The sequence below is a fragment of the Euprymna scolopes genome, chromosome 31 (assembly GCF_053919585.1).
Source record: "Euprymna scolopes isolate OS-2025 chromosome 31, ASM5391958v1, whole genome shotgun sequence".
Classification (NCBI taxonomy): Eukaryota; Metazoa; Mollusca; class Cephalopoda; order Sepiida; family Sepiolidae; genus Euprymna; species Euprymna scolopes.
Genome location: NC_136512.1, coordinates 13,592,762 through 13,605,702, shown reverse-complemented (window position 1 = coordinate 13,605,702; position 12,941 = coordinate 13,592,762). Strand labels below are relative to the sequence as shown.

Below are 12,941 nucleotides of genomic sequence, written 5' to 3'. Positions count from 1 at the left end.
CTAGTTGACGGTGAAGGAATTAATGTTTTGGGCCAATTTTTCATGTGTATATATTCTGTAATTTTTTTTTGTTCCATTGAAGATTGTAATGCTAGGTATGGGGCAGCCAAACCAGCTGCCAACATTGCCTTGCTTTTTATTGAAACCAACCGAGAGCTCTTTTTAGTATTCTTGTTGTTCCCTTAAGTGCAATTGTCTGGATCTCTTTTGCACTTGGTTCACCAGGAATATTAGTTAGGTAGGACTTCAGGTGGTTCTTCATAAGCCCTGTAGCACCTATAATAACTAGTATGATTGATATCTCCCTAAGATTCCAGTTTCTTTTCATATCATACATGAGACCTTGATATTTGGCCTGTTTCTCCCTTTCAGCTCTGTTCAGACCTCCATCATTAGGAACACTCACTTCAATCAAGATTCCAACCCTCGCTGACTTATTCCATATAACTATATCAGGTTTGACAGCAGCATTTTTAAGGTAGGTGGCTGTAGGGACTACATGGTCGTAATATATGGTATATAAGTCATTTCCAACTGTTCTTTCAGGTTGATGTTCCAGAACTTGCTGCTACACTGGATGTTTAATTTTTAGATTCTTTGGAGAGACATTGTACTAGTAGACTACCTCTAATATTGAACAGTTCTTCCTGGTTCTTCATAAGCTCTGTAGCACCTATAATAACTGGTATGATTGATATCTCCCTAAGATTCCAGTTTCTTTTCATACCATGCACGCGTATGTAACGAGTGTCTTATTAAATGCGTCTGTTCTTCGTACATGTATTTACGTGTGATCGTCTAGTTTTCAAAATGTTACAAAACAACTTATCTGGTGTATATTCACATATAATATACGGAATAAATACCTTTGTCTCTTCTTAGACAAAAAAAAGACATCTTCAACAAAAGGGATGAATACCATTCTATGGGATTAAAACATTTGGTCCATCTTTGATCTTGTTGGACGGAAAGCTGCAACAATTTCTACCAAAAACAACAGATCCCGGATTTCTTTTTGCCAACTGTAAAATGTTTTTGACTTGTGATGGGGGTATAAATTTAATTGCTGCCCACATCAGCAATATGTGGCACAAGGCCAGAAAGTGGGAACCCCGCAGGCTCCCCTAAAGAAGGGGCACTCCTGCAATTTTAAAAATTGCCTGAGTAACCCCATCGGCATTCCCCGGTCGGGGCGCCTCAGGCAGCAAGCAATAAACTTGCCCCACCGGAAAGCCCGGTGGCAAGGCTTGGGAGGGTGGACCTCCTAGGTATTACCCAGGCGGCGTACCTCAGTCAAACAGGTGCTGGGCCGGTTCCCGGCCCCTCACCTGTTGGGCTGAGTGTCAAGTGACGAATCCTTGATGTGTACTACCCTGTCTCCCTGCAGCCGAAGCTGCTAGGAGACACATCCCATCACAATGAACTTGTGATGGGGGTATGAGACGAATGAATTCGCCAATCATTTTTATAACCAACGACTGTGCTAAACAACCAATGAAAACGTCGCAAAATTATTAGAAAAATTGTCGAATTTTGGATTCAATCAGTTCGCCGTTTGCTACGTCACGGACCGCATTTAATTCTTCGCCGCCATCTTGATTACTGATCTGAACTACACTGCCATCTTTGTTCAACATAATATCTCAGAACTTAAGAGGTTAACTACGCCACAGACCGCATTTGATTCTTGGTCACCATCTTGGTAACTGATCTGAACTACGCCGCCATCTTTGTTCAACACAAAGTCTCAAAACTTAACTTTATTCCAGAATGTTGTTCCTATCTTGGAAAGGTTGAACGCTGATACAGTCCTGTCTACATCTTAATTATTGATCTTGTCCCTGCTGGGTGCCATCCCGTCTATCGACCGTCTCTCTCGGCTGCCCGTTACAGACTGAGTACTAACTAACTTTCTAAAGTGTCTCTAAACTCGTTACGTCATGTATCTATGTAACCAATGATCCTTGCCTGGTCATTTGTCATGTATCTTTGTTTATTAAAACCAAACATTCCAATCCTTCTGATCACTTTACTGTTTTACAGAATTTTGGCTTAATTATTTCTACATTAAATCACATTAATCCTATTTCAAAACACTGTTATTTCCATAACATTGTCATCAGTTCAAACGTCGGTCACTCACCTCTCTACCAGAGACATCTGACTGCCCGCGGCCATAGTATAATATTTTGTCTGGCAATCATTTCCATATTATTAACTGGTATCCTTGAGTGGCTATTGGCCTTACTAAATAGTGATAATAAAAAATTAAAAAAAACAAAAGAAAACTAACCTTTTTGTTTTGAAGAGTGGAAAGGAATTCTTCGGGTGTGAACTTTGGCAAGGTAACAATTCGAGCGCCATTCATTGTGCCGTTAAAAAGGACGACCACCATGCCGTAAATATGATAGAAGGGAAGAATACCCAATAGTCGTTGGTCTGGTCCAATTGTAAAAATACTGAAAATAAAAGCCAACAAAGAATTTGCATATTCATTGTAGAAGTTAAAATGCATAAATCTAGTGATGTCTATGTAATATACTCAGGTGGGTGAATTAGCTAGTATATATACTGTACTGCACTGAAGCGGCACTCGCCCTAAGTGGGATGAACTAGCTTACTCCAAAGGAGGAAGTTTCATGGGAGCATGAATTCACAAGCGGTCCCTAGTGACGTGTATATCCCCATTAGGGGAGATAGTGACGTTATGTTCTTGCAACTTTTGCAAGGAAATGTCGACGTCCTCCCACATATGGCGCCTGGTATTTTCAAATGGTCACCCATCAGATACTGGCCAGGCTCAATGTTGCTTAATTTCAGTGAATCAACAAAAACCAATGTGCGAACATGATATATATATATATATGATGATTGCAACGTCTTGTCAGACGAGTGCCACTCCTTCAGACATTTAAAATCCATGAGCCCAAATGCCTGAGGGAGTATCTATACAAATATGATGTTACAGAGTTTTAGCTTTGTACGACAGCTAAGTCTCTCTCTCGGTTCAAAATGTTGAGATCCAGCAACAAGCAAGAGCAAGATAGCCAGCAACAAGTTAAACTGCAGACCAGCTTAATGCGCGTACTGGTCTTCTGCTTTATGTTTTTTTTAAATCAGAGATTTGCTTCTCCTAGAAAGGTTGCCTTCACCACGGCTTACGGGAGCCCTCTCCACCCCAATACACATATAAACACACACACAAATATACACGGTGCTAGTTGGCCGTTGACCCAGAAAAAGAGTTCATTCGCCCTTTGGAAGGTCTTGTTTTTAATCCCCCAGGGAGACTAGCTGCCCTCCTCACCAAACAAGTCTGGTGGGGGAACCAGTTTAGTCGCCGGTGACCCGACCATGAGGCAGGTAGTACTGGGTTACATGGTGCCAGTAGCACATGAAATTACCTGACATATATATATATATATATATATATATATATACATACATACATACTAGCAGGGTGCCTGACATTGCCTGATCGTAAAATATGCTTAAATATGATATTTTGATAAATGCAGATTTCTTTCTTATGTTACACTGGACTAAATATAAAGTAATGATTTAAAAAGTTAAAAAAAAAAAAAAAAAAAAAAAAAAAAAAATGACTCGTGTACGACCACTGAGAATCGAAACCAAAACGCTTAGCTTACAATTTAGTTTTGCCTCTGCCGTTAATGACTGAGCTATGAGCACATCTTTCCTGAAAGGCTAAAAATCAAATTATAAACCAATAGCTACTACGTTATGCATGCATATTCGTAATGCCGGTGGTCGACCTTTACCTGGCAAATTTCATTTTTTTTAAATTAATTTTCGCACTTTTGCATCTATTTTCCTGGGCTCCAACACAAATATCATATTTGCATAGGTCCGAATACCCTATATGTTAAGTTTCATGTCTGTAGACCAAAAACTGACAAAGGAGACGGGTGTCAGAAGCAGAGGTGCGTTATTGAATTTCTGGCATTAAGAATAGTGGGAACTATGTAGAAAAATAAATTCTAGAGCCCAAAGATCGCTCATTTTAATGATACCAACCCTGTCTTTGTAGCTCATCAACTTTTTTTTTGTTACATAAAATAGGAGACTTAACTTTTGGAACGACCTTCATTTGACAAAGCGCACTCTGAACGCCATTGGACATTTGCGAAGATGCAGGAAAGAAGATTAAATAATTGTAAATCACAATAACTATTTGTTTCTGCAAATTTATTTTCCTGGATTTTATTTAACTTTTTAGGATTATGTGTATATGAATAAACATCTGCTTGATTATTGTTCGTCCTTGCCAAACTTTCACCAGAAACACTCGTCTACCTGAAACCACTATCAATAATTTCACCCACTCTCTGACGAACTATAAGCACTTGTACCTCCGCAACGTAAATACCTCCGACAAACCCGACAAGCAGCTAAATCTCACCCCTCCACAGTAGAGATCCCTAGGTGTAAGAAAGCATTCTACTCCCAATAGTTTCTTCTCTAGAACTGCCAGACTTTGGAACTCCCTCCAGAGATTCTGCTTTCCCAACTGTACTGACATGCAGAAGTTCAAGTGTAATGTGAACAGACATTTTGCTGCCCAACTCCCTTCATAATGTCCCTGCAATTTATGCCCCCCCCCCCGATAGTAGCTCCCTACTTCAAAGTGGCACTGTGCCTTGTTTAGGGTGAAAATTGAATTTAAAAAAAAAAAAAAAAAAAAAAAAAAAAAAAAAAAAAAAAAACTTTATCTGTGTCTAAACCTAAACACAGATTCCATGAACAAAGCTTCTTTCTTAGAACTGCACGCCTGGGGAACTGTTCCGTTTTCCTGCTTTCCAACTGACTGCAATATGGAACCTGAACAAATTACTGATGAGTCATCCCTCTTAAGTAATCCAATTTACCCAATTTTCACTACTAACGATGACTACATGTTCCCTTGACCACTGTACACTCTTTAACCCTTATCCTCAAGTGGCCTACGGGCCTTGATAAAAGACACAAATCGCACGAGTACTGGGAAGTCAAAGCAGGAATACATCTTTTTAGGACACACTATAGATATTAAGTGTGTGGGGGGAGGGCAGTTTATGTCTTCAAATCAATCATCCCTATGAAGTCTTGAAATAAAGACGAAACGTTGATGAATATATAAAAAAATTTGGATTTTCCCTTTTTTTTCCACACACACACACACACACACACACACACACATTTAGCCAAAATTTACTTATTAAATTTCGGTAACATTGATATACCAATTAAACCAAAGTCAATATTAATTGACCCAGTTAATTAAGCTCAACAATTATCAGTATTAATAATTGTTATGGCTCGCAAATAGCCACAAGATTAGCAGAACAACGGATAACAGTTTAAAACATATACAGGGTGACCCCCCCCCCGCAAAAAAAAAAAACGGGCCCCAACTCTAATTAGGCCCTGTTTCTTATTGTTTTGTCCGAATTAAATGAAACTTCGGTCATAACTAGTTTATTATAATCGAAACATCACATCAAAACACTAAGGTCTTTGGTCTTTTTTTCTCCGTTCTACAGCATATGTTCTAGGTGGCCTCCATTTAGATTTTTTTTTTGGGGGCGGGGGTCACCCTGTATTACACGAAAACAACGGAAATGTTACAAACGGAAAATGTTGGTAATTTACCGAGTATACGAGGGTTGCTCCGGAATTAGATCCCCTCCCCGGGATCGCCCTGAGTTATAGTTTATATGGACGATGGATTAGTCCATTTGGAGAGTGGTTCTCCCACAACAATAATTGAGCATATATATTATAATTTCGGAATAAACAAGACAACGATATATTATAATAGGTTTATAATACGACGTATTTCTTCACTGTTAACCATTTGGATATCTTCAACATTATTTCGTTAAAAGATATTCCAAATTGGTTAATCATTAAACACAAAATACAACTAACGCATATACAAAAATATACACGATTTATTTTTTTCAAATACAAGCAGCGAACTCACCCCCTCTTCCTTAATTTTATCGATTAATTTTTTCGTTAATTTTTATTGATTAATCGATAAAATTTTTAATCCTTGCCTTTTAATTTATCCTTTTATTTTTTTAATCCCCCCCCCCCCATTTTATGAACCCTTGCACAATTTTTTTTCTTCGTGTATGACTAGCTTTAATATAATGCTGTTTTAATCAATGCCAGTACCAGATAATTCATAGCTTCGTTATAATATTCATTTGCTAGTATTTGTCCTCTGATGAGAAGTACACATTTCTTTGAAACTCTGCGGATTAAGGAAGTTTCAATACATCTTATTTGAGTATCCTGTTGAACAATAAATTAATGTAAAATATAATTTATATAGTTTTATTTTTTGACTTACTGAAAAAATGTTTTATTTTATGAATTACTAAAGTAAATTGTAATACTACGTAACGTTAAATCTATAATATAAATCTCACCTGTCTGTTTAAATGTATGTACGCATGTATGTATGTATGCCTAAAACTTTAGATAGAGACGACGGATTTTAACGAGATTGGTATCAATTTCAAGCTCCACCCTTCGGACAACAAATATCGAAAAATTGGCCAAAAATATTAATTCCTTCACCCTCAATTAGGCATTTTTCTACAGGGAGGGGGTCACTTTTTTCGCCGATATTTTCGAAAGTCATCCTCTCTTTTCGAATTTCTAGCTTTAATTTAAACCTACGTCACTTCCTTTTGGGCGATGGGCGCAACAGCTAACACGTCACTTTTTTTTTCACTTTCTTTTCCTCCTTCGCAGTACAGGTTCGAGCCTGCCTGCCTACTACAATTTTTTATTTTATTATTTAACACACCTCCAAACACCCAGGCAACGCCGAGCACATAGGCTAGTTCTATATAAATATTAATATTTATTTATAAGAAGCTTTATAAGAATAATAAACTTAATCTTTACTGATTGTTATATATATATATATGAGAGAGAGAATCAATAACATAAAAATATATACTAATGTATAACTACTTCATTTACTCACATAAAATTAATATACGAAAGTATAAATTTATGTGTAAACTTTAAGTATTTACTTCAAAAGTGCTCAATACGTAGGTAGAGCTAGTTAGTTAGTTATAAAAGCTTCTGGGCTTGACCATTACTCCTGATCTTAAATGGAACACGTATATCAAATCTGTTGCCAAGGCCGCTGGAAAAATGGTGGGATCTTTCTATCGATCCAGTAGATATCTCACTGCTGATGCTATTCTCTATCTATATAAGAGCCAGGTACGTCCAAGGATGGAATACTGTTGCCACATCTGGGCAGGAGCTGCTAGAAAGGACTTGTCCTGCCTTGATAGAGTTCAAAATAGACTTCGTAGCCTCGTAGGAGATGTCCTTTTCTCCTCCTTGCAACCTCTATCTCACAGAAGAGATGTTGCGAGTTTGTCTCTGATGTATCGTTATTTTCATGGAAAGTGTTCAACTGAGCTTCAATCTATGGTCCCCCCTCGCCAAACTTTCACAAGAAACACTCGTCTAGCTGTAAACACTATCAATAATTTCCCCCACTCTTTATCTGTGCCTAAACCTAAAGGTAGATTCCATGAACAAAGCTTCTTTCTTAGAACTGCACGCCTGTGGAATTGTCTTCCGTTTTCCTGCTTTCCGGCTGACTACAATATGGTTGTGTTCAAGTCTAAAGTAAATAAATTCTTGATGAGCCGTTCCATATAAGTTATTAAATTTACCAAATTTTCATTACTAATGATTACTATATTGATCAATTTCTACTGTACACTCTTTAACCCTTATCCTTGAGTGGCCTCTGGGCCTTGATAATGTGGTGATGCCTTTGTAAAAAAAAAAAAAAAAAAAGTGATCTCTATAAAAGATATACTCCGCCTATATCACAGCGAATAAAACTGGGAGTAAATAAAAACCGGGTCGGCAGTTTTCCTCGTTTTAACAAAATGTTTTTAACATATACTTTCAAACTGACTAATACAAAAGCAACAAGTATACACACACTGTCCACAATGCCTGCTGAACTTACACACACAATTACATGCAAAAACACACACACACAAAATATCCATTGGATCCTGCTAGTTATCTATATTATATTCTACTTGTTCCTTTTTTTAGGTCGTCCATATGTTACACTTTGAAAAAGGCCAAATACAATTTATGAAAGTTAAACTACTTCAAAAAAAAAAAAAACAAATTTGTGAAATTTTGCTTTTAAAATGCCAATCTGGTAACCCAGGACAAGAATATAAGAGTTATCTTTCTTTGATGTTATTTCGTTTTTATAATATCATTATAATAATATATGATCATTTTTGTAATGGTGGGCGAAAGGAACTTGTAATTTCGATGTGCAGAGGTTCTTCACTTAAAAAAAATGTCAACGAAACGCTACATAAAAAAGGGAATATTCAAAAGAAACAGGGCAACAAATATCCATACTGTCCACAATGCCTACTAAAATTACACACTATAACATGCAAAAATGCACAGAATTTTCATAGGTAGTCCATATGTTATGCTTTGAAAAATTTATGAAAGTTAAACTACTTTTAAGAAGCCATTTTTGATTTTAAAATGCCATTCTGGTAGCTCAGGACAAGAATATGAGAGTAATCTCTTTGATATTTCGTTTTTATAACATTATAATAATATATGATCATTTTTGTAATGGTTGGATAAAGGAACTTCGATGTGCAGAGGAAAGAAAGTCAACGAAATGCTACATAAAAAAGGGAACATTCAAAAGAAACAGGGCAACAAATATCCATACATATCCACAATGCCTACCAAAATTACACACACGATCACATGCGAAAACAAACAGAATTTCCAGTGTCTCACTAGTTATATATATATATATATATATATCTATACAATATTAAACTAGCTATATATCTATACAATATTAAACTAGCTATATATCTATACAATATTAAACTAGCTATATATCTATACAATATTAAACTAGCTATATATCTATACAATATTAAACTAGCTCTATATCTATACAATATTAAACTAGCTCTATATCTATACAATATTAAACTAGCTCTATATCTATACAATATTAAACTAGCTCTATATCTATACAATATTAAACTAGCTCTATATCTATACAATATTAAACTAGCTCTATATCTATACAATATTAAACTAGCTCTATATCTATACAATATTAAACTAGCTCTATATCTATACAATATTAAACTAGCTCTATATCTATACAATATTAAACTAGCTCTATATCTATACAATATTAAACTAGCTCTATATCTATACAATATTAAACTAGCTCTATATCTATACAATATTAAACTAGCTCTATATCTATACAATATTAAACTAGCTCTATATCTATACAATATTAAACTAGCTATATATCTATACAATATTAAACTAGCTATATATCTATACAATATTAAACTAGCTATATATCTATACAATATTAAACTAGCTATATATCTATACAATATTAAACTAGCTATATATCTATACAATATTAAACTAGCTATATATCTATACAATATTAAACTAGCTATATATCTATACAATATTAAACTAGCTATATATCTATACAATATTAAACTAGCTATATATCTATACAATATTAAACTAAACGTACAAGTAATATAAATAATGGTTGGATAAAGGAACTTGTACTAATTTCGATGTGCAGAGGAAAGAATGTCAACGAAATGCTACATAAAAAAGGGAACATTCAAAAGAAACAGGGCAACAAATATCCATACTGTCCACAATGCCTACCAAAATTATACACACGATCACATGCGAAAACAAACAGAATTTCCACAGTGTCTCACTAGTTATATATCTATATAATATTAAACTAGTTATATATCTATATAATATTAAACTAGCTATATATCTATATAATATTAAACTAAACGTACAAGTAATATAAATAAAAAGGGTACTTACTCGATTTGTAGAATGTTAGATACAACATTGTGATTGGTCAACATCACTCCTTTTGGCATTCCTGTCGTCCCACTGGAATAAGGCAACACTAACGTATCTTCTCGACTGTTGCAGGGAGCTAATTCTTTAAAGGCACTTCCATCATCTTCCATCAGCGTAGAGAGCGGTCGGCAACCATGGTGATTACCCACAACAATTATATCCTATTTAGACAATGGTAGACAATCTTATTAAATTACTAGCAAAAGTACCCGTCGTTGACTGCGTTCAAAAACAGCCTACAGAAAATGGACTCTGATTTATTAAAGTATGATAGCTTATGAAAAGGAAGGGTTGTAAAGAGATAGCTTCGAATTCAGGGGTATCAAAACCAAAGCAAAATATGATGAAAGTAAAAATAAAATAGATAAACCCCATAATTTATTATACCATACCTGTTCACACTGAAACACTTATCACAATATTCTGTGGATCTATATTAAAAAAACCTTGTTAAACTTTGTGACATATTTCCATTCTATGGAGGCCAGGCGCGAACGCAGACCCCACAATTTTATTATACCATCCCTATTTAAGTTAAAACATAATTATCAAAGTATTCTTATGTACATCTATATCAAAAACACTTGTAAACGTTTTTTTTTTTTTAATTTTAAATTTTTTTATTTCCATATTTTGTGGACCAGGCGTGAATGCAGACCACACAATTTTAATAAACCACCGTTCTGCAGAATCAAACACACCCATTCCTGTGTCTCGATACATCTTCTATCATTATATGTAATCAGTTTTTCGTGACCACACACACAGACATTCAGCTTTATATTCTATATATATATATATATATTAGTGATGGGACGATTCAAATATTTTTCTCCGATTCCGATACAATTACTGATTCTGTACTAAATTCCCGATTCCAATACAATTACCTATTCCGATTCTGTATAGATCTCTAAACATTTAACCATAAAAGTGGTCTTTTGTCCCGATTACTATGAAAACACATCTTAAATATTTAACGATAAAATGATTGTTTTGTCCTGATTACACATCTTAAATGTGCCTATATTTTCTCAAACGTAAAAACACACTTGTGAGGGGGTGATCTGGAGATTTTAATCTTACTGGAAGTTTAAATCAATAAATATTTATTTTATTATTACTGTCAGCGGTGGAAGATGTTTCTTAAACCAAAATCAAATAAAAAAGATAATTTAAGGAATCTGTTTTGGCATCAGAAAATAGGCTCAAATTTTTCCGATACCAATTCCGATGCCCTAAAAAGCTCCGATTTTTCCAATTTCCAATTCTGATTAGTTGTCCCAACACTAATATATATATATATATAAGTAACATTTAAAACAGAGAATCAGCAAATATGTCCCAGAGCCTAGCTGGAGTCCGAACACGGTACCCCCATAATAATAATAAAGGGTTGGGTTCGAGATTCCTAACAAACGGTTCCCCAGTTCCATACAAAACACCTGATGAAAGCCGGAGGGCAAAACGTCCGAAACGTTGTGACGATAACAACCAAGATGAGGAAGTCAGTCCGACAATCTAAATCAATGAAAACCCCTCATCTCAAAAATACAGACAATTACTATATATATATATATATATATATATATATATATCACTATAATTATTTTTTTATTACCCACAGACAAGTGTTTCATCCTTTCGGGAATCATCTGTGCAGAGTGTCACAATTACTGCCGGTCGGGAGATTCGAACCCGGCAACAAAGCCATCTCTGACTCCATTAGCAAGGAACAAACCCACACGGCCAACGTTAACGAGAAATACCGTTGAAATTTAGACATTTATTTTTAAAATGTCACGATGGTGATAGTGACCTAATGATTATAACATGATCTGTGCGTGTAAGCTCAAGTGACTGACTTAACTTCAACTTAGTGTTCAACAAAAAGAACCGAGTTCTTAAAGGGGCTGATTATTTTTATTAGATGATTAGCTTCATTTCATTACGTTGAATTTTATGTATAGTTTCTACATTCTGCATAATTGCGTAAAATTTAAGATTCAACGTTATTGCTTAGAATTGCTTAGAATTAAAGATGAAAACATTATTCAACACGGAAATCTAATATATAAAAAGATCGTCTATCTGTCTCTCTGCGTCCATATTTTCAAACTATCTAATTTGATTCCTATACCCCCAAAAGTTCTGATTTTTAGATTGCCGATTCCAATTAATCATCCAATACTAATATATAAGGAATAACATAAAAGAAAATTTTATTCAGTTCAATTCGATTTGGATAGGAATCACTTTCCAAAAAACATAAGTGAAGCTCAGTATTTAAAATATTTAATATCCTAGAGTCGATCACGCTGGTTATGTATGTACTTTTAAAAGGGGTCGAGGGGAATAGAAAAGCCTGTAAAAAGAGAAGAAAGAGAGGGGAAGAAAAGAAAGGAAGAAAAAGGGGAGGGGTGAAAACGAAGAAAAAAAAAGATAGGGGAAGACAAGAAGAGCGGGGTGGGGGTTGAATGAAACTAATTTGATGAATAGAAATTATATCCTATATTTTTTTCCCCCGCCGGGTATTGTTGGAGCAAATAGCTTGGCCTACCAGTGTTTAATTTTAGAAAAGTGTAAAAGCTTTTTTGTTTAAAAATTGTTACCAAATCATAGAATGCTATAAATTTGAATTTAGCTCTTTATTTATCATGAGATCTATTAATTTAGTAGCTCATGCTGCTTATGTATGTACTTTTATGTCCAGAGCTAAACTCTTCAGAAATCAACTAATTGAAGGTCATTAATCAATGTTTGCTTGGTAACACTGACATGTGCCCCTTTTTAGCAAAGTACGACCACCCACCAGTTGTTTTTAAACATAGCATAAAAAAGACCCAACAAGTCTAACCCTCCACCATAATAACATCAAATTATTTTATTGTATGGTGTTTTGTGGTTGTAGTGAGGCGCAAAGTGTCGAAGTCCATAAAATTAAACTGAAAAACATGGAT

General features: G+C 35.0%; 1 protein-coding gene across 2 annotated transcripts in view; it reads right to left on the bottom strand.

Moving 5' to 3' along the window:
- The window catches only part of LOC145255631 (uncharacterized), a 165,614-nt gene that overhangs the window by 30,915 nt on the left and 121,758 nt on the right, over positions 1–12,941 (bottom strand). For both annotated transcript variants that reach the window (XM_080114158.1, XM_080114159.1), the window contains exons 5-6: positions 9,940–10,142; positions 2,294–2,459 (exon numbers count right to left, since the gene is read on the bottom strand). In XM_080114158.1, coding sequence (XP_079970284.1) covers positions 2,294–2,459; positions 9,940–10,142 — 369 coding nt within the window. The remainder of the gene's footprint in view (positions 1–2,293; positions 2,460–9,939; positions 10,143–12,941) is intronic.